Source organism: Calonectris borealis, chromosome Z (genome assembly GCF_964195595.1).
Source record: "Calonectris borealis chromosome Z, bCalBor7.hap1.2, whole genome shotgun sequence".
In the NCBI taxonomy this organism is placed as follows: Eukaryota; Metazoa; Chordata; class Aves; order Procellariiformes; family Procellariidae; genus Calonectris; species Calonectris borealis.
Window position 1 is genome coordinate 61,672,492 of NC_134352.1, and position 26,158 is coordinate 61,698,649.

Sequence of the window (26,158 nt, forward strand, 5' to 3'; positions counted from 1 at the left end):
GTAAGTTATTGCTTCTATTATTCAGAAATGTGCCACCTACTGAAAACAGCTTCTCAAACGCTTACTTAAGTTCAAGTATTCCCTGATTTAGACTACGTGAATTGTTCAAGGACATAGTCCCCATCAAATGGTCTCATACAAAAACTCATCCACAATACTGCTTTATGGATGGAGGAGTACTACCTTACTCCTGTCCCACATTATAGGCCTTTTCACCCTGAAAATTAAGACAGAAACACAAACTAGCAATACCGATGTCAAGGTGACATTGATAGTAACAAATTTAAACCAGTAAGTGCAAGCTGAACGTCTTGTCTCGCTGCACAGTGCCCCGGAGCACCCACCTGCCAGCCCCAGCGCAGCAGCCGTGCAGCTGTGGGAGCAGGGAAAGCGCCCACCAGCAGTGCCCTATGGACAAGCTGTTCCCATACAGCGGGTGAAAGACGAAGCAGCGGCATGTTACACACAGCTGAGGGGATCTGACCCTGGGCAAGCTCAGCTCTCTTTCATGAGGAAGAGGAGGCCCCCAGCGCCAGCCCGCTGGGACCCCTCACAGGGGAGGGGGGTCACGGCTGCTCGCTTTGTGCAGAGCGGGTGCCCTCTCTTCTATCGAACTACTAATGTAGCAGTCACGTGGGCCTGGAATAGCATACTGTTATTTGCTCCATTCATTGCACGTCTTGTAAATCCATGCTAAATTTTGTAATTTCAGTTATGAAAAACACCTTCAAAGGCAGCACAGGGACAGTGTATTTAGTATACCATACACCCTGTGCAGCCATTCTCTGGAAAAGTGCATGATGAATTTGTATTTACATAGATCAACATTTTTTCAACACCGCCTCCCTCTACAGCGGCTTCGTGTCAGAAAGCTTTAACGGGCCTGCTCTGAAAAGCTAGTTTCACACAGCCATGGGGAGGGAGATTTGGCAGCAGTCACTGCTCCCAGCACGAGCGACTCCTTTTTCTGCCCTCCCACTCTCCCACTGTTTTTGTTACGATTCTTCTCAAAGCTACCAAATATATTCATGTTTACATTAGAGAGATCTTAGCTAACCATAAGAAACATCCTGAGCCATACAGAATATGTATTTGGGCAGTCAAGAGTAACAGGTATAAAAGGGCAGCCTTGCGTCAAAGTCCGTGGCCCAAGACACGTTTCCACCCGTGGAGGGGTCTGATGGCAGTGTCCATCGGCCGCTGCATCCCTGGCCAGAGGAGGGATGGGGTGGTGTGGCCAGGGCTCAGTTTCGGCTCCCAGCCTCTGCAGTGGAGAAGTGCTCTGGGACCCCCAGCAGAGGTGCAGGTGGAGAAGGCAGAGTCTTGGGAACCTGATCTCCTCATAATTGTGGCTGCTTGTGCAGCCAAGGGTTACGTCCACGCTGAACTTGAATACCTCCCTTACTTCTTGTTTCTAAATGGGCAAGTTAAAAATCACAGAGTTTTGGGCACTGACCTTGAGCAGCACAGCTGAGAGCAGGAATTACCCCTTGCTGCCAGGGCCATGAGAAGAATTAATTTAATCTGTTTAACACTGAACAATACAGTTGCCAAAGCACTAAAGGAAGCTAACTGAAAAGAGTACTTGTAGAAACAACATAAATTAAAATACATACATGCTTATGTAGTGATTAGCTACCCCACCATTGCTATAAAGGAACAAGCTGATTATAACCCAGCCATACCCTCTGAAGGCTCTCCTTCACGGAGCCTACTCCTGCCCTCCAAACTGAGCACTGACAAGTACCACCTGCACGGGTTCAAGACCCTCTGAGGCCAAGTGACTGCAGTACAGGACAAAAAGTGAAGTTCAGGGTCCTCTCAGCTCTGCAGGGATGACACAGCCCTTCCTTTAGCTCACACAAAACTGATTGCTGTTTTTCCGTGTTTGCTCACGCGTCCTGCTTCTCCTGTCACTGCTCCTCTTCTACTCTCCAAATGTGTGCGCTCTAGGAATTCTCCTTGCCATGGCTCTTACCGCAGAAATAATTAATTTCTGTAAGTAGGCAAGTCAGTGATGAAAGGGACCACTTTGGCACAAATCCACGGATAGATAATATGGTTTTACTTCGCGATATCTGGGCCTGAAGAGCATCCCACTGGCCTGTATCTAGCACTGAAGATCATCTTTCATGCCCCCTTCAGACGCTCTTAAACTGAGGAATTGTTCTGCTGTGAGCCGTTAGGGTGGGAGCACTCAGGTAAAAACAAAAGCTTTATGTTAGATGTAGGAACTTCCATACATATTTAGCAAAAGGCTAACTCTCCATTGCTAGTCCTTGCCCTGTATCTCTTCAAATCAGAGCTCCCTTCTTTTGTTTAAACTTCCAGCTTGCGTATTTTATTTATATTCCATTCTTGACATCTCTTTGCTAATCATACACATTTAGCTTCCCAAACACTTCCTCAGATATACTTTCTTCCACACTTCCCCCTGTTTTAATTTTCCCTAACTTATGCTTAACATATTTAACGATGTATGGGAAGTAGAACTAACTGAAATATACCAGGAGTTGTTGCTTTTAATTTCTGGAAAATGCTTCTTCCCAAATTTTATATTTGATCCTTACACACATTTACCCTAGATTAGTATTAATGATTTTTGCAATAGTATTGCATTACAAGTTCATGTCCAGCTCATGTACAGCTTTCTATTACAAATCAGTCCATCTCAAAACTGTTACTTCTTGATTGGAAGAAGTGCAGAGGTGTCCATGTGATGTAATCTATTCCCCTAGTTGTGTCATTTCACTTTATTTGCAGTTAATCTCATCTAACAATAAACTGACTCTTCCGATACATTCAGGCCCTTTGCAAGGTGTATTTTACACTGTTTTTTCAAGCTCTTCTTACAGCAATCATTTCTCATACATTATTTCTTTTAGAAAAGAAATAAATTTAACAAACGTTACATTTGTTGTTTGCACTGTAGTAATCTTTTGTGGAATTCAGTCCAAGGATCCGAATAAAATATTCAAACCATACACAACAGCTACATTTAGGAATCAGCCATAGTAATAAAGATATTCTGACTTACTGTGAGAGTCACACTGATCATGACTCATTGATATGTCTTCTCTACATTGCTAATGAAATTATTAAGTAACAAGGGCCTCGATACTTACCCTTCACAGTCATAACATATTGCTCTTCACTGGAATTTGCCAATGATGGATTTCTAATATCATTCCCTGATATGAGTGTGTCAGAAATGCAATGCACCTTGAAATAGTAATTTCTTTGTATAGCATTTTTCATACAGGCTACATTCCAAAATATTTTAGAGTTATATAATCCATTTGCAAGCACAAGAGGGAAACAATAAAGCAAAAGAAAAAAGAGTGAGGCGAACAGATACGGACCCTGGAGACGATCACCCTGAAAACAGATGATGAGTCAACTAAGTGAACAGATGTGAGATGGTTAGTCTGGAGCTACAGAAGAAAACACCATTTCACTGACGTCACAGATGTAGGGTGAAGTGGCTCAGAGAAGGCCAGTATAATGAAAGCAGCATGACTATAGCAAAGCAAAGACTCAAGATCTTTTAGATGGGCTGCATCGGGTCAGTAACAAGCTTCAAGCTTAAGAAAGGCAACTTTTAACTCAGATTCTAAGTGAGCTTTACATTTCCTTGAATATAACCACATAGAACTATTCTCAGAAATTGATCACCTATAATGTGACGTATGGACACATATACACAATATATCCATTTGGTTACTAAAGATATAAATATACCAAAAGGAAGGTACCGACTTTATAAAGTACAAATTTTAATAAAAACCTAGCATTTTCTAACTTCCATCTCTTACTAGTCTCTCATAATTCTGCTTGCTAAGGATAGCTAATTCCTGGTTCACTATTACTTTTCACATGATCTCATACTGAAATTCTTGCATATGCTACTAGAACAATTTCCAACTTTAATTATAATCTCCCTTTTGAGGCTCACAGGTAAGCGCCTTTTCAGCTGAAAACTCCCATTTTTAACCTAAAGCCAGCAACAATTTTTTGAATAGTGGAACAGGCAAGCTCAGGTGTATTCAAAACAATCTTTAAAGATTGTTTAAAGTAATAACATACTTCTTCCAAATAATTTGACTTAAGAATGGGGAAAAATGAATAAACTCCTTTTGTTCTTATATGGATTATTCTGTAGGATAAAATGAGATTCAAGGAAGTTCCAAATCATGTAATGCATTTCAAAGAATACCTGCTCAATGATTTTCAAGCTGTGGCTAGTCTGATGGGGCTTGCTTTCAGCATGATTTAGGTCGAGCCACAGAGCAGCGAGGGTCACTTTTCAGCACTTCAGATTTGGAGCTATTCAATGCTTGAGTTTCCAATCCTATCAAAACTCTGAAGTTGAATTCAGAGTTTAACCCACCTAAGCTTTGGGTCAGCCTCATTGCAAAGGCAGGTTTCACAAAGGAGGTGCGTATGTGCTGGCCGGTCAGCCCAGCGACAGACAGACAAGAGCTCAGACGTAGCAAGGGACGGTATACCGAGGGCACACTGATTCCAGTAGGCTGAGGTATCTGGCTTTACACACAGTAAAGAAACAATCCAGAAAAACCAATAAAACCAGAATGATTCTAAATAATAAAGTCTGTACTACACAAAAACATTTTAATCTTTACTTTCTCAGGGCATGTTTAGAAGCTGAATACAAATTCATCCCAACCTGATGACACACAGCCTGACAGTTTCAGCGACATGCAAGACCTATGGGGAGACACTGCAGTGAAAATGAGACCAGAACTGCCCAGGAATCGATGAAGGACATCTGCTAGCCTGAGAGTACTCTGTGGACTTGTAAATAAAATTTGGGTCTGTTTCCTCAGGTAAAAATAGCAACTTATAGCAGGTGGAAATTTTGATACAAATTCCTAAGGATCATCCCAACCCACCACTTTGCAATGCAGTCTAACTTAGATATTTAGCTGGCACTTTCAGTGAATATAGCACAAGTTGCTGATGTGAACTGCTCACTTGATGATCATTTTTCCCTTCTCTCTAAATTAAGATGATGCACTATAGCTCACCTGTAACTTCTGGGTCAGAGAATCCCTCTGCGCCTGGAGCTCTCTGGCATTGTCGATTTCTTGTTTCAATCCTTCTATTTCCTAAGGGAGAAGAAACAGCCTTGCTAGCAACACGTTACCTGGCTTGGCCTCAGTGCAGATGAGTTGGCTACCGCTTCTTCTCCTGAGCGAGCCGTTGCAATGATACCAAAACCGGCAGTTGGCTAGTGCCCGTCACAGCACATGAAGTTGAAGCCCTGCTCTCAATAGTCCTGAATCACAGTCCCAAAACAGCAATTCCATTGTGAATAAACAACAAGACAGATAAGCATTTTCTTTTATAAAAGCCCAAGTTTTCCTCTCCCACACAAATGATCTGAAACAATTTTTTCCTGGAAAATTAAGGGTCTTTGTAATTAGAGAAAAAATTTTATACTTTAAATTCTGTTAGAATCTATCTTTCCCCATTTTTTCAAGAGAAAAATCCAATTTTCATCTGTCAGCTGCTTATTATGTCACTAGCAGCAGGGCTGAGCATCAAAAAATTGCCTGCTTTGACCACTGATTCCTGTAAAAAGAGAGTCTAAAAGAAATGGTGCCTTTAATTTAGGAAGAAGAAAGTAATAAGGTATAAAACCAACAAATATAGATAAAATAATGATCGGAAGAGAAACCTTTTCTTCACTTAGTTTTAGGAGACAAGAATAATGAAACTAAAAGGTATCAAACTTAAAACTGTTAAGTACTTTTCCCCAGAAGGGCATATTCACCTCCCAGAACTCCTTTCAGAAAGATCTCTTTGCAGCCAAGAGCTTGGCATAATTCAAAAATAATGGGCACCAAAATGGGAAACGTGACCAACCCAATCTCGTAGGCTAATCCCGTAAGTACGAGGGAGTTTGGAAAAGGCTTTGTTCCATTTTGGGAGAATATTCTGTAACTACTGTGCCTCTCCTGCATCCTCCTTGGAAACACCTAACAAATCCCCAGCTGGAGGCAAGACCCTGCAACATGCACACCAGTGCCCACTGTGTCTGTCACAGAGGGCTCAAGGGATCTTACACGGGGCAAATAATCCTTCATACGTGGCTCCTTCCACCTCCTTTTTACTATCCATAAAGGGGCGATTCTCGGTCATTCTGTGGCACAAATCTGCTTTCCTCTAGGACCCGTGCTAGTGCAGGTGTTACTCCAATTCCTTTTATTTTCTTGCTGCTGGTCCAGCCCACGGCAGATGGCACAATAAATATCATCAAGTTTCAGGCCCGGGGCTTGGCATGCATTTAAGGAAAGGGCTGATCTTAGGAATCATAAAAGTCAGCCTTATTAACATAGCCTGAAAAACAGACTGGCCTGAAAAAGGCATTGATCGATTAAACCCTACTCTCCAGAAAAAGGAAAGCATGCTTACCATAGCTTCCCTTCTTAGTGAGTTTGGACTGCATCAGTGTGATGACTGCTCTGTGGAAACTACTTATGACTTACTTTTGCACACAGAGATGCTTGGTAAAAGCAAACAGGAACACATGATAGGTTTTTTTGTTGTTCAGATACCCAGTCCTATATTGGACTGACGTAATTATATACATGGAATAATATTAATCATTTCAAAGAAGCTGAAAAAAATTTTACTTCGTAACATCTGTAGGAAATAATACAGTATTTACCAGCCATCACAAGCTTAATACTGAAAGCCTTTAGAAATGACATAACAGAAAAGCTAAGAATAAATATTAGCAAATACCTCTTCTTTTTTCTTCAGTGTAGACTCTAACTCCTGTATCGTCTGGTTTAATTCTGTTTTATGTGTGTGGACTGCATTGGCTTGACTGCTCACACACTCTAGCTCAGTCACCTGTTGAAATAAGTAGAAGCAACACATACAGGATTAATTTCAACAAATTCAAGTTACTATTACTTCTTTGCATCAATAGCTGCATTTGAAATATACCCTTAGTTCTGGGTGACTTATATTGATTAAAACGGTGAAGGTGTTCTTATGAAGTTAGCATAAAACTCCTTAACAAATTGTTTAGCATAAAATGGTTGTTATGACTTCTTGGAAACAATAAATTTCATGTGCTGCAGGCTGAAAAGAACATTAATTAAAACTTATACTTACTAATTATTGAAAATTTTATGAAAGAAGCTGAATTGCCATTTCAGAAACAGTAATGGCTAGACAATTAAAGACAGATCTGTCTGACTAACTAACCTCTCCATCTGACATTTTTTAATGTTGCACCATCTTAATCAACTAAGCCATAATGCTCACCCGCTTCCTAGCAAGCCAATTAACATTTCACAGCCTCAATTTCTGACTCGGCATCAACAGTGTAATAGCAGACACTCAGCCACCAAGGTACAGCTGCCAACTCCTTACTTCCTCCAGTTTCGGATCTCATCTCTCAATCACAGAGCCAACAGCTAATGGCACAATTTGGATTCACACAGTTCCTCTTTGTTAGCAGACAGCAAACACTCTCCATCTGCCCTTGGATAAGTTAAGATACCTGGCAGTGTTTATTTTTTAATCGAAGAGATGTTAATATCCTGCCATTCACAGATAAACAGTTGTCAAAAAATAGCTTCTCCACTGAAGAAATAAAATCCATACAGCCAGAGTCTATGCAGAAAAGTCTTTATTCACGTACCTCTCAAATTACAGATCAAAATATTAGAGAACTCTCACACTGCATGTCTGTGTGGATGCGTGCACTAAAACCTTTTTGTTTAATAACAAACTGTTAAAATATTAAAAATACTATTTAAAACCTAATAACTCATTTTTTTCCAGAAGATATGAGCCTGTCAATCTTGGTGAACAGTCTTCAACAGAGCTGCACCATCTACCTACAGTAACTAATAAATCTGGCCCAAAACCTCCTTTGAATGAAGTGCTATCCAATTCTGCAATGAATCAAGGTTGGTGCCCTCCAGCACCAACGTAGTCTAGCTAGTGAAGCCACTGTGATGCCAGTAATTTCAGAGTACGAACTATTTGTAGGCCCAAAAGGTAGATTACTAAGTGCAGAGAGAAGTCAAAGGAAAGTCAAGGTGAAATACAAGAAAATTAAAACAAAATCCCTATCAACTTCTCCTTTCTGAGTCACAGGGCATGAACTTCCCCTCTGTAATAGCCATGATAAGTCTAGTTTCTTCTACTGGAAAACTGTGGCTAGACACTTTTGCAGATCAGGTTTATAAATGTAGAGGACTGAGACTACAGCAAATTCTTGGGAGGGGTAAGGGGAACAAGGATATAACTTGGTAACACAACACCCCACCCCCCACCCCAAAGAACTATCATATTTGCTGGAATTGTCCCAAAAGAAATATCAGTGCTCATGGCAAAAAGTAATAAGCAGTTTGCTCAGTTTTATATGCCACTGTACGTTACAACTGAAGTCTTAAAATAATTTTCTCAATTTGCTTCAATTACACAAAAAATATCTATTTAGATTCCTTGTGAATGCTACCAGTTGTGACTGTTACCGTATTCACCACTACAATTACACAAACACAAACAAGCAGAATTGGAACACACTGACTGGGATAAACCTATGTCTACACCGTGTCTGAACTAACATCTAGATACAGCAAGAATCACAGCGGCATAGAGTAATTTAGGCTGGAAGGGGACCCTGGTGATCATCTGGTCGAGGCCTCCTGCTCAAAACAGGGCCAATTTTGAAGTCACATTTGATTGTTCAAGGTCTTGCCCAGTTAAGAACCCCTCACTATCTAGCAGAGCTGCCACAGTTTTATGGAGGTTCCTCTATTTCTGACATCCCGGGTTTATGCAGAGCTCTAGCTCATTCCTAAGTTTTGCTGGAACTGTCAAACTCACTCACCTCACCCACCTTCACCCCTCTGATGTTTAAACATTTCTAAGCTTTTCTGCTGAACTGAGTCTTGAATTGGAGATGAAAGCCTCTGTGAACCCAGGGATAGAGTTGTTAGGGGAACCCGGGGTCAGGTCCTCTCCCATCCGTTGTGAAAGACTGGAATGTTGTATGGTAACCTCCAAGAAGGGCAATCTCTCTTTTAAAGCTGTTGCCACTTGGCAATACCCTCTGGCTCTCACCAAGCACTGGCACAGTGAATACTCATTTACACAAAGTGTAAAAGCCTCAGCTGGAGAAACAGAAGAAAACCCAGTCCCCAAACCACCTCTGTCCTAGCACTTAGTGCCTTAGAAGCAAGTGCGCAGAGGTGTCTCAACCGGTGACTAAGGAAGCGCTTGGACCCCCACTGTTCTCCACACGTTTTCTTCTGGGCTGGTACACGGAGGGAGGATGCATGTGTTGGTGCAAGCTTGGAATACAAGGAGGCTGGAGGATTGCACTGCTGTGGATGAAATCTTACTGCTCTCAGCTGCGTGTGTTGTCGCTGGCTGAAAACACCTTCTGCAACAGCCCCGCCAGTTGCATGGCTTGCATGAATGCTCCCTGGTACGCTCTGGTCCATGCTAACTCAAGACACCTATTGAAATTGCTTAAGCAAATACAGCTAATCTTGCTTGAGCAGAGCAGGGAGTGCTCTCACAAACCTTCTTGCCAAGAGAGGCAACTGCTGTCAGAAGGGCAATTAGTCACCAACACTAAAAGGGCTATGATGTCTTACTGTTGTAAAGATGTCCAGCTTTTCTCCAGGCAAACGTCCATCTCTCACTGCTTATGCAAGAAAATAATGCATTGTTCAACTGTTTTGTTTACTGTTCATTGAAAAATCAGTAAGTTGGAAAAAAGAACAAATTCAGTTAAAAAACCAGGGTTACTTAAATTGCAGTCTAATTTAAATGCCCATTCCTACAGAGATCTGAAAAGATGTCAAATATCTTCATGATGTTATCTTCTTGAATCTACCTATAAAAAGAAAATCATATTGTGACCCTTTCAAAAAAATCTGTAGAGTAAGATGGGCTGGAAAACGATGCGATATAAAGAATATGCAATTGAAAACATAAGTAACAAAAGATAAAGCTCTAGGCAAAAATCTGGATAGCATTTACTTGCTCTATTTCCTTGTTTCAAATCGAATTTATTTTTCTCATGACCAGTGGTCCAAAAATAATTAAAAATAACTGTTTATGCATTATGCACAGAAGGGGGCATAAAAGGAAGCTAAAATGCTTTAGTCTGACCTTCCCGTGTGCTATCTTCAGGGACATCTCCTCATTCAGTGTTTCAGGTTTAAGAGCAAGGCTCAGTCAATCATTCAAGCCTTTGCACAGCAACACTGAGCAATGTACCTGTGATTAAGCCTTGTTTCCAGTACAAAATTCAGACTGAAAGAAGTGTCTTTGAACAGTAACTGATTAAAAAAGGTTCTTCTATTATGCTACTGTAAGACTGCACTGACTTGCATATCTGAAAAAAGTCAATACTGTGGCTTTGTATTTCAGACTGAAAAAGAAAAAAGGTATTGTTCTTAGCCTCTGCTCTTTTATTTTGCATTTTATCATCCAGGCAAGGATTCATGTAGGGAAAACAACTCTGCAAGCATTTTTTAGTGACTATTTAATGAGCTAACTCTTCTAGTATATGGCTGGCGTTATACTTCAACTACCTACTTCAGTGAGAAATACACCAGTTGAAATAAGACAGCAAGGCAACTTGTTCTGGCAGAGCCTAGACCTTCTCAGCAGAGGCCATTCTAGAGTTTTCTGGAAAGTTTAATCTAGGGTCAACAGCCTATACATAGAGGAGGATGCCAGGCAGACGTTTTCATTGCAGCAGACAGCTAGCACACACTGGGCTGCTGGGAAGGCTGGAGGAGTGAGGTTTTGGGCCACGTAACACAGCAAGGAGTAACAGCCTTGATGTGCGCTTAAGCCAGTGACTGCCCACAGCTTCAGAAGACTGAAGAATCTCTCTAAGAAAACAAACCGAACCACATCACAAAGAAACCAAGAGGGGAGATTGCATCAAATCCCAACACAGACAATAACTTCACAAGTGAAGACTTCAGTTAGGCAGAGGCAAAGAAGTGGGAACGACAGAAATATTTCGAGTGGTCACCTTCCCCAAGCAATTATTGACTGAAAGAATCTGCACTGTGTTTGCTGCAGGTTGATTCATTTTTTCAAACCACTTTCTTGAGACAAATTTGTACACTTCTAATCTCAAACAACAATAGTTTTTATTCAGCCTCTTAAATTCAGTACCAACAGATCACAAAATTCCTTCTAAACTTCATACAGAAATTACTTCAACTGCTACAGAAATGCAAAAAAAGACAGATAAGAACATATTTTCAGTGTAGCTGTAGCCTATTTTATATACCTGACACTATTAACCTGCTGTTTCCTAAAGGAATTTTTATCCCTTCTATTTGCTGTGGAATGCAATATCCAAGGTCTACTAGGCCAAGCTACAGTGCAGAACAGGCAAAGTGCTCACATGCAAGACTGAATTTAAGTATTCATTATGTATTTTTAGCTGGTTGAGTTACATCCCTAAATGGATGTAACTGTGTAAATGTGACTCTGACAATATTATTCCATCAATAATTCAAGATTAACCTCCTACAAAGAAAAAAGAGCCCTTTGCTTTCCACAAGAAGAGAAATGATGTTGCATGGCTTAGCAAAACTAGGAATAACTGCATGAAGTTTTACATAATTTATGCAGAAGCAGCTTCTCAGTTCTTCATGGTGGACAGTAAGATGCAAGACAGCACGCAACAAGCCAAGCATAAAAATAATTCCAGTATAGCTTTTAAGAATAAAAAAATCTGGAAAGATTTTTGTGCTAAGAAGTGTGAAAATGCAGAAAACAAGGAAAATTACTTTTCAAGGTTGCTGCTGAAAGTACAAAAAGCACACCATAGTATTATTCATATACATCACTTCTGACAGCAAATTAATTATTGTAGTTTTCCAAGATTTACCCGTAGACAAAATGATAACCTGGGGGCAGGGGAGAGTTTTGTGCATTACCAACAATATATTACTTTTTTCAACAGAGAAAACAATTAAAGATTTTGCTGAAAAGGACACATTTTTCTCTATGGGCACTGATGCCTCAAGCCATGGAAATATCAAAATGTTTTCCACAGTTACTCATTTCTACAGAGATGAAGGAGAAATAATCCATCATCTGCTTGATTTTTGTGAAGAAAGTAATAAAACTGCAGTAGGAATATTTGAAAATATAAGAAGTTTACTAAAATCGATGCTTTGAGCTTCAGCCATGCATTATTATTTGCAACTGATAATGCCAATACTAACTTCAGGGGACATCCCGTTCTCTGTAATCTAATTAGCAAATACTTTTTCCAACTATATGGCCAGGTCATGAAATACATGCAATAGCAAACACAGTACAGATATGTCATCCTTTAATCCTGAGAATTTAAATCCAGTAATTTCCTCATTCTCCAGCGGAGTTCATTCTACAAAGCTTTTGACTACATAAAAATTTTGTGGCATGCTTCCACAAAGTATGCTTTCTATAATTTGCAGATAAATGGATCTTAACACTTTTCTCAGGTTTTTTAGAAAGATGAAGATGGGGATGAAAGGCCCTTCTGTGAAAACTTTTTTTTTTCCTTTCCCAGAGTAACAGTAGTTTGGTTGGTGGTTCAGGTTTTTTTCAAATTATCATCTCATATAGGACACATTCAGTGCAAGTGAATTCCCAGAAAAAAACCTAATGAAATAGTCTTGGGTCCTAAATGCAAATCTGCTCTAAAACCAAATCAAGGCAAAAGAAAAAAGACAGAAAAGACTTACCTTCAGTTCATCGTACGTTAAAAAAAGCCAAATTCACATTTTGATTTCAGGAACATAATCTGATTCACCTGCTCTGTCTGAAAAGAGACTGTCTTTTTAGTAAACTGTAATTATTAACCAGGGGTTAAATCTTGATAAAGGGTAGTTGTAGATTATTTCTGTTAGGAATCACGCACAGAAAGGGATCTGAGAGTACGTGCTAGATTTCAGAAATCCTGTCCTAGGAAATGCTCTGACAGTCTAACGTCAAGACTGACAACACACACCATTTCAAAAATAATATGGAACTTACGATAGCTGAAATGGATATTGGAGGAGCAAAAATGTACATCTGAGAAAAAAAATATATATCCCCTGAAATAAAATACTTGTATTTTTCCTTCGGTATACCCTAATGCCATGCAAAGAAGGTGGTCAGCCTTTTGGTTTCTCAAGGATTTTTAAAATATTACCTTGGATTTCTTTTTATTAGAAACTAGTTCCACTGTGAGAAGGATAACCAGTCTTATGCAGGTAATTACAGCCTGCTCTGACACATAAACTCTTTTTTTAAGGCAAGATTGTAATTTCAAAAATAAAAACCAGTCACTATATTCCCATATGTCTCCTAAAAATTCGACTATCACAGTTAGAACAATTAGCCTTTCCAGATCTTACTGTGTCATAGAAAACCCTAATACACCCCAGAACATCTCTTGAACATTTGGTCAATATTTAACATTATGACCTCACCTGGGCAAGAGCTGCCCTTTTTTTTGCCTTTTCAGGAGTTTCTTGTGCAACAAGAGTTTGCAATTCCAGATGAAAGGACTGTGTATGTTAATATATGGACTTAGTCGTCCATTTTTTGTGCGCTCAGAATTGGTCCATCTGCACACACATTTCTTTCAAATAAATGCATAGACAAATACTAACAAAATTATAATCCCACTGTTTTGATTAAATTGCCAAGCTACCCATATCTACCCTGCAAAACGCTCATCTATTTTCATTATAAACAAATGGTACCAAGCTGCTATCTAGCCACATGCTAATTACAATATCTTATGAAGGAAGTTACACTTGGATAACTTTTTTCTTTAATCAATCAAACCAAATTTAAATATAACGTAAATTTGGATTGTTCAGTGGGGGTAGGAGGGACACAGTCTTAAAGGGAGAATGACAAGAGATAGGCATCACATAACAAAGGTGCATTGCCAGTAAATTTTTGGATCAAAACTCCATTCATAAATTTGTTACCACAGCTTCTGTCACCTTCTGCCATATTTCCGCTTTTAGATAATGTCCTTCCTCAGCCACATACAACCGAACAGTTATTCACGGTAGTCCCACACAGGTACTGGTAAGACTTCTCAGCACACAGTATAGGCTCTGATTCAGCAAGCAACTTTATCACATCCCCATGTTCAAAATTTAGTTTTGGTTATTCAATTACTAATGCAACTGTTGGAAACGTGGAAGTGACTGCTAAAGATTTTCCATAGATAATCTGAGCAGATGGCTTATATAGCATTTCATACTTCTTGCGGGCTTTAATAACTGCTTTTATAGATTGTTGTTTCCTTTAAGTAGCACAGAAGTAGTCCAATAAAATGACCATGGTTTTATTCCTCTATGCTCATGCATTTTTTTAATATCCACTTTAAAATTCCTTTTAACAGTAGTGAAATCAGGGTCCATTATTTGTCAGATGATTTTGATGATTACATAAGATGTCCTCATACTTATTTCATTCATTGAATAAAAGAACCAGAACATAATAGGCTAATTTTATCTTATTTCCTAGGAAATCCTGGTAAAATAACAAGCTGGAATTCAAGAGTTTACCTCTTTGCTCTTTCAGGAATACCCAAGAGCTTGATCCCTTCCCTTCATCTCTTTTTATCTTAGGTTTCTTTTCCTGCAGATGAATGATCCTCAAGGACTGCAGCTCTTATTATTATGCACTGGTGGTATTACTCTGTGCTATTGCCCAGTGTCATAGGATGATTTACTTTAGCAGTTAGCATGCAAGAAAAAAATCCATCATTTTCACTTTTAACATGACAAAGACAGAACTTTGGGTTACTTTCCATAATTCATATCACCATTCAATCCTTTCCTTTTTGTGGTATCAGGATTAGTGTTAGCACCAATGTTATTCTATTTGTCTGAAGTAGCTCACTTCAGGGTTTTTCTTTCCGTTGCTGAGCTATTCTAAACTCATGAATCACTTTTGACTTCAAAAAGCTATGGAAAGTGTGTAGGAGTGCTCCCCAATCCTGTTTAAGGGAAATCCTTGTTGTTAAGTTGCTTCTGAGCAGATTAGAAGAGAGAAGGCTGAGAGCTCCAAGTTAAGCTCTTGACTGGGCATCACATCTTCCCAGAATTATTCTCTCTTCGTATTTGAGAGGGAAAAATCCATACACTCATTTAGCAAACTTCTGAAAAATATAATGTCTGACAAAATATCAAAGTACAGTATTTCTAACTTAAGCTCACAATATATTAGAAGAGAGCACAAAACTTCAATTTATTGAGAACTTTGCACTCAGCCGCACTGAATCTGTACTCTGTTTTCATGTCAGCTCTAGGCCCTATTAATGCAGAGAAAAAATGGAAGAAGGAAGACAAAGACCTCAGAGAAAGCAAATAAATATAGGTTAATATGAAAAACTGAACTGATAGATGAGTAAATCTTATACTTAATCAGAAATGGCAAATAATAAATGAAATTAATTTTTAAAAATGCAATCAAAATCAAAGAAAGGGGCATTTTAGCTTTGTTTCTGCATTTTAAAAAGCATAAACAATGTGATGCACAGAAAACTATTTCAATCTAATCTGAAAATAATTATTGAATAAAAAATGTTGGGGTTAAAATAATTTAAAACAACTTAGCAAATTTTACAACTAATACTGCACGAGACGAAAGACCCAGTTTACCACAGTGAATGAAAAAAAAAGAAGATAAAAGAATGAGATACAACATAAAATCACAGGATGTTTATAAATAAAATATGACAAAGTTCAAACTGTGGAAAAAGGTACCATAAGAAGTCAACTACTAAGACAGTATTAGTGATAATTTTTTTTTATATATAAAGAGGAAACTATTTACGGAAATCAGGTTATTTATAAGGCTGTTTATATAAAGAAGAAACTAAAGATGGAAATAATAATGCAAAGTTTACTAATCAATATGCATTACTTCCCCCCACACACCACACCTGACAGAGGACAAGAGTCTGCTATAGCTTGCAGACAGATGACTCAGGCACCAAAACTTGTACATAAAGCTAAACCATGTAAGAAGTGAATACCACAATCACATTATATATAAACCACATAATATATTATTAAATTGAACTAAACATAGCAGCTAATGTCAGCAGTACCATTCTTCATTTTGGAGGCTGGTCTACTTTATACAAGACTATGAACTTGTAAGTTAGCATAGCCCTCCAATGCATACATATCTAGCACACATTCTTCTTCAGTGGGCGAGATGCTGTGACAGCCAACTTTTCCATATAAAACAACTACTACATTACAACCGAACACGCAAACTAATTTTCAAATTTTTCTTTCGCCTTGAAATAATTTTTCTATGACTATTTCTAAGTATCCAGTCTATTCAACTTTTCTCACCAAAGTTTCTTTTGGATCAAACCCCATTTTTCTTCTTAACTGGCAACAGATGAGAGTCGCAGCATAGCAAATTTCCATTAGGTAAGATATTAGGAAAAATAATTTGACAACAGTGGTCAAACTTTGGAACAGGCTGGCCAGAGAGGCTGTGGGATCTCTGTTATTTGAGACTTGATTCACAGCCCTGAGTGACCTGATTCAGTCCTGGAGTTGGATCTAACTTCAAAGCTGGCCCTGCTTTCAGGAGTGGAGAATTGGACCGGAAGATCTCCAAAGTTCCCCTCCATGTTAACTTATTCTGTGATTCTATGAACTAAGGATGGAGTTCATTTCATCTGACTAAAAGTATGTCTATAGGATTCTCTAGATTATTAACCTATGGAGAAAGACAAGCACTTACAGAAGCAAATTCAACTCAACAACTTAGTTTGCTTAAGACTGGGACACTTACTCTTCATGCTTTTGTCTTTCCAAGAATTACAAGAAAAAAAGAAGACCATCTTAGACTTGATATATAACTTCTACATAATCTCAGGTGAGATGGATTCCAGTTTGAGGAACATTTTTTGGATCAACTCAGCTATGTGTTTATACTGAGCTTAACAGATAAGCTGAACAGAAAGATAACACAATACAGTGACTTAACACTGCTTGCTACCACATGTACCATAACCAACAGTCTCCAGATCTGCCATTTCAACAACACATTTTTGATCTGTGTAAGACAGAAGTATCTGATTTGCAGTTTCTTTTTGAAATGGGGCACTACTTCAATTTGAAAGATCAGTCTCCAGCATGCAGGTTAGAAGAGCTCTTGTATCGCACCGTATGGGTAACAGATTGAGATTGATTTTTTTTTTACAGGATCTGCATACTTTTGCCTAGAGAGTTCAATTTATTGAGTTAGCCAAGTTTATATTTTTCTAAAAGCAATTCCAACAGAGGGCAGTACTATGATGAACTATCGTGTCATAATTTACAGGCATGCCCAGAGAGGCATAGGCACAGAGTGTTCCTATATTCTACATGAGATATCAACAAGCCCCGAGGTCACAGATTACAGAAACATTTAATAAAGTCATGTAAACGGTGATCAAAAGAGCATAGTGTAGATGATCCCATGTAGTAAGATTTTGCATTCCCTCAGAAATACAAAATAATTGCAGGAAATTTGCTGGGTAAAGGTTATGAAAAATCATCAGCTATTAATGAATGTAGCTACAAAATGGTTCTGTTAACTGTTAACTGTAGTATCATATAAAAGCAACGTGACAAAAAGCACCAGTTTTAATTACACTTCATGTGTTTCGTCCAGCCAGCTATAGCTCACACAATAACAGTCCATTGGAAATTGTCGTTCTTTGCTATCAAATCATTTGGCTGGGATTCAGGATCCTTGTCTGCAACTCAGTCTAGGTAGGACAGCCCCAGCAACCTGCCATTTCCCCAGGTTTCTCAAGCTCAAGGGAATTCTTGCTACTCTTCCACATCCCCTGGTCAGATTTAGCCTGCTGAATTTCTCCTCCCTCAGATGAATATTAGGATTACTGACAGCCTCCAGTTGGACAGGTCCAGCGCAGGTCTGAAAGAACCCTTGGCAATTTGCAGGATTTGGCTAACTGTAATTGCCATACCTTATTTCATATAGGTGAGTACAGCATACAAAAGCAAATTAAAAGGTCTGCCATGTTTGCTACTTGACCTTTCCCCTCTTCTCAGCATATTCATGAAACCTGTTTTCACGCAAAAAAGCAATGCTTTTGTTTGTTTTTATTTTCTTGAGTAAGTACATCTCCTTGATATTTTTCTAAATTAACTGGTATTAACAAAAGTAATACAGCTTAATCAAAGACATCTTCCCTCCATACATGTGCTAATCTTGCCTTCACTTTGCACAAAAATATGTCCTAAGCTATAATGACAAATTCTTATGGATAAAAGTGAATAGATTCTACAATATATGAAGAGTTACATGTGAAAAGAGAAATGAAAATATTGTATACTTGTTTTCATAATGCAGCCTTCAACCCTGCATGCTTTATTCCTCCCTCAAACACTGTCATTCCTTCCCCCACTGTGCAGATTTCTAGTTTGCCAAATGACCTCTGCAAAATTTACAGTGAAGGAAACAGGACACAGCCCCTGCTGTATGAAAGCGGGAACAGATCTCTAATTGCTATAATGATCTTGAATCTACGTTCAGTTTTCTTTAGGTGCAAGGATGAGAGGAAGCTGTTCACGTTTGTTGTATGTGGAAACTACAACAGGGTTTCTTTAACTTACAGATTTGATGCCAAGTTTCTGTGGGCTTAAATGCAAAAGGGACTAAAGTGTAATGCTATGGAGAAGGTCCTGAAACAGATGTGGTGGCACCAAATGAAGAGTGAAAGCTGGCAAACATGTCATAAGGTTAGATAAATCTTTCTGCAACAATACTCTTTGCAGAAAAAAAAACTGCTACAAAGGAAAGAATCTCCCAACGGAGGAACCCTGTGTGCTTTAAAGTAATCATTAATTTCTGTCTCAAAGATTAACCTAAAGCCCCAACAATAAGCTTATTTATTCTACTTGAAAATGAGCGAATACAGTCACCAGTACTTCCACCTCAAGGATCCTGACCGTTTGCCTCGACTTACCCGCTTATGAAGACGTTCTGCTTCCTCCTGATACGCAGCAAGTTGTTGTTTCCATTGTTTTACATTGGCAGTGGACTCCAGCAGGGCTGCTGTGAGCTTAGCGTTATTACCCTTGAGCGTGGCCAGTTCTGCCTCCCAATGCTTGCTGATTGTCGAACTGCACAGACAGAATGAGAATGGTCAGAGCCCCCAAATCTCTTCTTTTTTTTTTTTCCTTAAAATGTCTTATAATTTTTTAAAAAAAAATCCAGGAAAAATAGAATTATGCAAAAATCCTATGATTTTATGACTGAATGTCCAAAAGAGAATCCAAATACTCAAATGCTCGAAACTATAAATCCAGAAAATACAGACATATCATTACTAGAAAACAACTTTACCTTCCCAGTTCAACAGGGTATTTTTTTTTAATAAAGAGTTAAGGATGATGAAATCCACATCAGTTTCCCAAAAGCAACAACGTGTAATTCTGGAATATGTATATGATTAGTCACTATTTTAATATATATGTATTGACCGAAAGTGCTTTTTTAATCTACTACTTTATGAAATATATTGTAGAAAAAGATCTGTCACCAACTTGAGTAAAGAGAGCTAATGTAGTGCTTTGGAACTATAGCTTAGTTGTCTTAATGCAAGCCTTCTATCCCTTTCTTTATTAAATACCATATTTAATTTGTACTTGCAAACTCAAAGATCTTGAATTTCAACACCATAATACCATTAATATGCTTTTCCTCAATAATATCAGCAAAGGACTAAAGATCAAGGAGCATAGAGATATTATTGCTTTATTGCAAAGAGGAAGCCGATGTTGGGTTTACTGAAGTAGTCTACGGAGGAACAATCCTCACCTACAGTTTAGTGATTCTCTGAGCAAACACAGAGCTTTAATTTCCACAGGTAATTAGTTCGCCATCATCCACAGACCCTATCTTTGCATTCAGTATGCAAGGGAAAAACATCTCAGACGTATCAGGTGAATGTATTAGTATGCAAATAGCTCATTAATGTTTACTTGTATAATGCTAACAGCATACGAGGTGCACACCTACATGGAAAATACATACAGAAAATAATTCATTTTGTCTACTTGGCTTACTATTAAAGGCATCATTGAAAACCAAAGATCTGTAACTCTGGCCAAAATGATTTTGTATATAGGTTTGTGATTAATTATGAGGAATTATTATAATCTAATTATTTATTATAATAAGATAATATTATAATCAATTATAATCAATAATATAACAAATTATAATCAATAATAATATTATATTTTAACACGATTAATTTAATTATAAATTATTACTATTTTGAATGTAAGTTTATAGGTTTATTTGAACTTTGTACATATGAACAATGAAACATTCTGCCATCATTTTGTCCACTGAGTTTCCTTCTTCCATTTCATGCACATGCACAGCCCATTTCACTAAAGCATATTTCAAAAACATTATGACTCCTATAAATGCTCCTTAGTTGTTCAAAATCAACCAGCCATCAAAAAATTCATTACCATTCAGATCACATGTACAGTTTCACTAAAACATGATGCCTGATTCTTCCACGCTCCAGCATTTCCTTCCAAATACGCTGCTTTGTCCCCTTGAACAGGAATACAAGTTCCTTCAGAAGAGGAATACAGGTTCTTTCAAACTGCTCTAGATTTCATGATCTATTCAACTAATTAGACGTTCATAATCCTACTTCATCAGGGAACACTGACTCACATATTAAAGAAGATGAGAACAAATTTCTGTAACAATGTCTAATCTTCTGGTTCTCTAATTAGATTTACTTTTCACTTACAGTAGCACAGCAGATCAACAAATTCTGTAAAAAACATGCTAACAAAATCTAGTTCGTTATGATATTCATAACTCCTCCTTGATGTTCCGATCTGGCAAACAAATACCCATTCCAGCCATTTCATGCAAGTGAGTAGTTCTATTTAGTAGTCCTGCTATAGCAGGACTAGTAGCAAACTGTGTGTATGTATGACACCTATACATGTTTACAAAATGTGCCTTACTACTTATCTTTCCCTGCAGAAGAAATATACACACAAGATTTTATATTGATGTAAAGCAACAGATTAAAAGCTTTGTATCCGGGACAGTTACATGATGAGACCTGTTTGATCACTTAATATCCTAATTTAATATGCACACAGGCTAATGAATGGATTTTTCTTTAATGTAATAATTTGTAAGCCCACAATGATACAAGGTAAACTTCTAAGCCATGAAGATCCCAGAAGACAGACTCTCAGGTAGCGCTGAGTAATAATGCGAGGGGGATTCATGCCATGTTTCACCTCCATCTTTGCCCAGTGCCCCTACTACCCTGCCAAGAAAACAGTCAGGAGCTCTTAAGTTATTGCTTGTATACTGGAATGTCAGCATTAAATATGAAGCATGTATTTTCTATTACTGCTATGGCTACTCTGGTTCAAAAACTAGAAGGTTTCTTTGGAGCTGGTTATTTTTAAATTGGTTGTTTTCAATAAGAATGCACCAGTATTATTTCTCAATTGTACTTTTTATCCCTACAAGATTTATATAGTGGGCATGAGCATGTCTATTGCTATGCAGATGTTACTTGTTTGTAGCATATACTGTTTTTTTCTACAAATAATTTCTACTGTATCTTCTACAGATCGTACTATGGCTCCATAAAATAGTAACATATTACTTAAATTAGTCTAGTTTTGTTTCTTTCTGATAATACACAATGACTTCTCAACTATTTAGACTCATCCTGTTTCTTCTTACAAAACTCCACATTCTCTGACATAATCATAACCATGTGATGGATATCATACCAGGAGAACCAAAGATGTCAATTTTTTGTTTCACAAAACCATAATTTGATTAAAATAGCCCATAACCAATCCTGGCAGTGCTGACTTACTTTTATCAAATACTTCCTTGACAAACTAAAAAAGAAAAAAAAAGATAATTAAAATTATGTTCTGTGGATTATTTTGGTTAAAATTGGATTCATTTGCATTTAGATTAATTACTTTTGGACCAGGTAAAAGCACACCTACAGCAGGCTGTTCTTAAGCTAGATTAAGACTATCTGCATTGATGCCTATATCTGTAGAGCTACATTAGTTCAAATTCATCAACACTTCCAGAGGAAACGTTGAGAAAAATACAGTTCAGACACAATGAGAATTCTCCCTCGGAAGAGAAGATGCCGCAGCTAAAACCCGGGAGAGGGAACACACAGATCCAGAACCTGAAGGATACATGGAAAAATCAAAGGGCTCCCAACAACTGCTAGAGCCTATGGCCAGAATTTTGATTGTGGAACAGCTGCACTACAGTCCCTAAGGATAGGTATGGGAGGGCTGCACATACTCTTCCTCTCTGAAACCTTTTACTTAATTCCTGTTTAAAAGGCTTTTTGCTAAAAGGAATTGATTTTGCCCTCGATGCATTAGATTCTGTCATAGGAAATACACAAACAGCTCTGTCAGGTTGTCTTAATAGCTGTAAATATCTAAACCAAACCCAAATAATTCCTCATGTGTTCTGAGATTATTTGCTCTAGGAAGCACATGAAATACAAACACTTACTGAGTGATTAAAGTGATCCAACCTGCAATACAACTTCTACCAGAACACCTTTCAGTTTTGCACTGTGGTGCAAGGAGCAAAGCTGTATGTATATCTTGGGGAACCAGGCATACACGTTTGCAGTCCTGTGGTCCAAGAATTCAACCTGCATACATGTTTTGTTTTGTTCTGAAAGCCACTTATCCCTTTGCTGGGAGTGTCACAATTTTAACAGTTATTTCTTCAGACCTGCCAGAATTAACATCACTGACTGCCTGGCACACTCAAAGTTTCAAGACAGTCCTTCAAAAAAGAGACATCCTTAACACTCCTCCTTGTTGTTTGCCCGTTTCTCAGCACAAAAACCTCGACCAAACTTTAAAAAAAATCCTAACAAAGAATAAAGCCTGATCATTTCCCTTCTGAAACTTCTGAACAATTGAAAATAAGAGAACAAGCTGTTTTGCATACATCACTGCATTACTGCCAAATACAAGAGGGAGAATGGGCCTCTAACGGATAATAGCAAAATATGAGTTTTATTGGCTCAACTGATGATGTGATACAAAAAAATGCATTCATAACAGAGGTTTAAATCTGACTGCACAGAAAATTATCTTTACAATGGCAATGTTCATGGGATCATAAGCACTTCTTAGCAAGCAAAAGGTCAAAACTCTCCCGAATCTCCGATCCTTGGTGTTGGCCATGGTATCTGGTATGTGTGTAACATCAGACATGTCCGCAGTGAGAACAACTCATGGTGCTCCACCGACAAGGCAAAGGATTCAAAGTCAGATATTTAACATCTACGCCATCCAGTAATTCGATCACTACCACAAAACACTCCTAGAACAACTGCCGGCTGGTATCAAATAGGCTAAATGTGACACCCCCTGAAAACTGAAGTAGGAGTCAATGATCTTCCATACTTTTAGGCATTCTGACCAATTAACATCAGGCCAATCTCCTTTCTCATTGGGGATTAGTTACAACCCCAGTAAGTCACTGAGGAATAGCTTTGCTATCTGTCCATCTGTGACCTAAATAGAGTGCCAGAGGCTATAAATGCATGATTATCTTTCCCTGCAAAGTAGGTCACTTAAGGAAAATTAATCCGAAAAGCTCCAGTCACCAAGTTTAGCCAGTTGGAGAAGGCTTGCAAAGGCAGGGGCCAGGGAGCACACGTTAATGAGTTGCATTCAGAATGAAGTTATTCTGAGAGATGCCTTCATGAAACAAAGAAACAAAAGCAGGGCTCTATCATGCGTAACGGTTACTTGGGAAGACAAACGCCATCACTCCAAATATCCCCCCCTTCCTTCTTCTTCCCCCAGCTTTATATGCTGAGCATGACATCATATGGTATGGAATATCCCTTTGGTCAGTTGGGGTCAGCTGTCCCAGCTGTGTCCCCTCCCAACTTCTTATGCACCCCCAGCCTGCTCGCTGGTGGGGTGGGGTGAGAAGCAGAAAAGGCCTTGATTCTGTGTAAGCACTGCTCGGCAGTAACTAAAACATCCCTGTGTTATCAACACTGTTTCCAGCACAAATCCAAAACACATCCCCGTACTAGCTACTATGAAGAAAATTAACTCTATCCCAGCCAAAAACAGCACAGCAGTTCAAATCAAGAGATGTTTTCTGCTTTTTTAATCAGTATTGCTTGAGTTGTATGCAGTACCAACACTATAAAACATGGTTTAAGCTTTGTTTCAGATTTATAGAAATGAAATGTGTGCAGAATTCTGCTTTATTAATATTTTATGGGTTTTAATATTGGATTCGTTGCATAAAATGAATTCATTTAAAAATTTGATTTCTTACTATAGCGTAGTCATGGTTTCAAAGAACTACAGTTACTCAAGAGCACATAAATTCTTTTCTCCAGGTGTCACTGTGATCTGCACTGCAGGTGTATGGTGAGCAGTGCTGTCTTGGGATAGCAGAAATGAGGAGGAATTCAGCTGAGTGGAGAATGGAGTACTTTCACTACAGAATTCGGCATCTGGTATAGTAACGAAATCCATAAGACTTGACAAATATGAACAGAGCAGGGTCCCTGTAGCTGCTGCCCAGATTACAACCAGTGGCATGCGTTGGAAGCAGCCCAAGAGTCTGGTGGAGTGAGCATTACCGATCAGTGGGAAAGGTAAGTCAACCAGATGGTTACAGCGCATTAGCTGTGCTGACAGCAAGGAGTGATCCTTTCTGACAGCCTTGCTGGTGAGCCTTACAGAGCAGCTCTTCATGCTTAAGGAAGCAAAGGGGGATGGTGAATGATTTGGTTCTGTTACAGTAGTATCTGAGAGCTCTAGTGAACTTAAGTAACGTAGCTTCTTCTCTTTGGAAGTGTAAGGCAAGTGTTTGGGTTTATGTAAAACTCCCTGATGCATTTGGGAAGGAACTCTGCACAAGGTCTTTATGAAATCCTCCATGTGAAATAAGCTTCCGACAATGCTGAGGTCCCAGGCTGGAAGGGTGAGATCTCTGCGATGGGCTATGCTTGCTATTGCCTACATTGGAACGATGCAACTGTCCTGTTAGATGGAGATGTTGACTCTGCTAGCACAGAGTATAAGTGTAGCATCCCTCAAGGTATTCCTAAAAGCTCACAAGAATCCTCCTCTCGTTCATGCTGAGAATGAGAGTTAAGCTCCTCACTTCATGTCCTGATTTAGAAGGAATTTTAAACAGGCGTTTTTGGTATTTCACCCCTTTTCAGAGATTTCAAAAGGCATCTTCTATGGCCACCTATTAAATGGGTAACATTACTTCATGATAGAAAGGATTTAAACATGATGGTTTTAGAGTTTGTCCTGTTGATAGTCCGAAGTACCATATGTCCTCCGTAATGATACGGAAATCTCTCCCTCTCTCTTGAACATTCAAAGCAAAATTGGAAACAGAAAGGGGTTTTGCAATTTATTTAACTACACCTAATTAGGAGTCCTAGAATGAGTGGGAAGCTGAAGAAAGAGCAGTGGAGCGGATAAAGTCCTATCTCACCATTTCAGGAAGAGGCAAGAAAGAAAAATTCTGAGTTTTTCTGCCATTTTAGTCTTCGTACAAAGCTGTCTGCTTGTACAGGCCCAGTAGATTCAGCCACTCACAAGACTCCAAACTTATGTTCATGAGGGACACAGTCATCTACAGTATAGTTAAATAATTAAAGACCAGCAAAAAAGGGAAAGCTACATTAAGAATGACAGCTTTTGTAAGAAGAAAACTTAAGAAAGAAAACAAAATTGCCTCTTTACAGCTACTGCTTATTGTCTTATCTGTAGTTGTGACTAACTGGACACATACAAAAGGAAGTCTTATTTGATAAACTGGAATTTATTAAAAAAGGGCAAATCCTCTCAAAGTTATAATCAAGAGATAATTACCAGGAAATTGCTTTGAGTTAAATATTTTGAGTGAGGCCAATGAAAAACTAATTAATATTCAAAGAGATCCTTATCCTTAATTAGAGTATTCAAAAGAATTTTTAGCAAAGGAGGATAGCTCCCCTGGGGAGAGAAGTAAGAACATTAACGGAGCATGAAAGATCTGT

The 26,158-nt window shown here is 38.5% G+C and overlaps 1 protein-coding gene across 2 annotated transcripts in view; it reads right to left on the bottom strand.

The window, feature by feature from the left end:
- HOMER1 (homer scaffold protein 1) overlaps positions 1-26,158 on the bottom strand; it is a 92,453-nt gene that overhangs the window by 1,269 nt on the left and 65,026 nt on the right. For both annotated transcript variants that reach the window (XM_075136498.1, XM_075136497.1), the window contains exons 6-8: positions 19,034-19,190; positions 6,772-6,882; positions 5,049-5,129 (exon numbers count right to left, since the gene is read on the bottom strand). In XM_075136498.1, the coding sequence (XP_074992599.1) occupies positions 5,049-5,129; positions 6,772-6,882; positions 19,034-19,190 (349 nt within the window). The remainder of the gene's footprint in view (positions 1-5,048; positions 5,130-6,771; positions 6,883-19,033; positions 19,191-26,158) is intronic.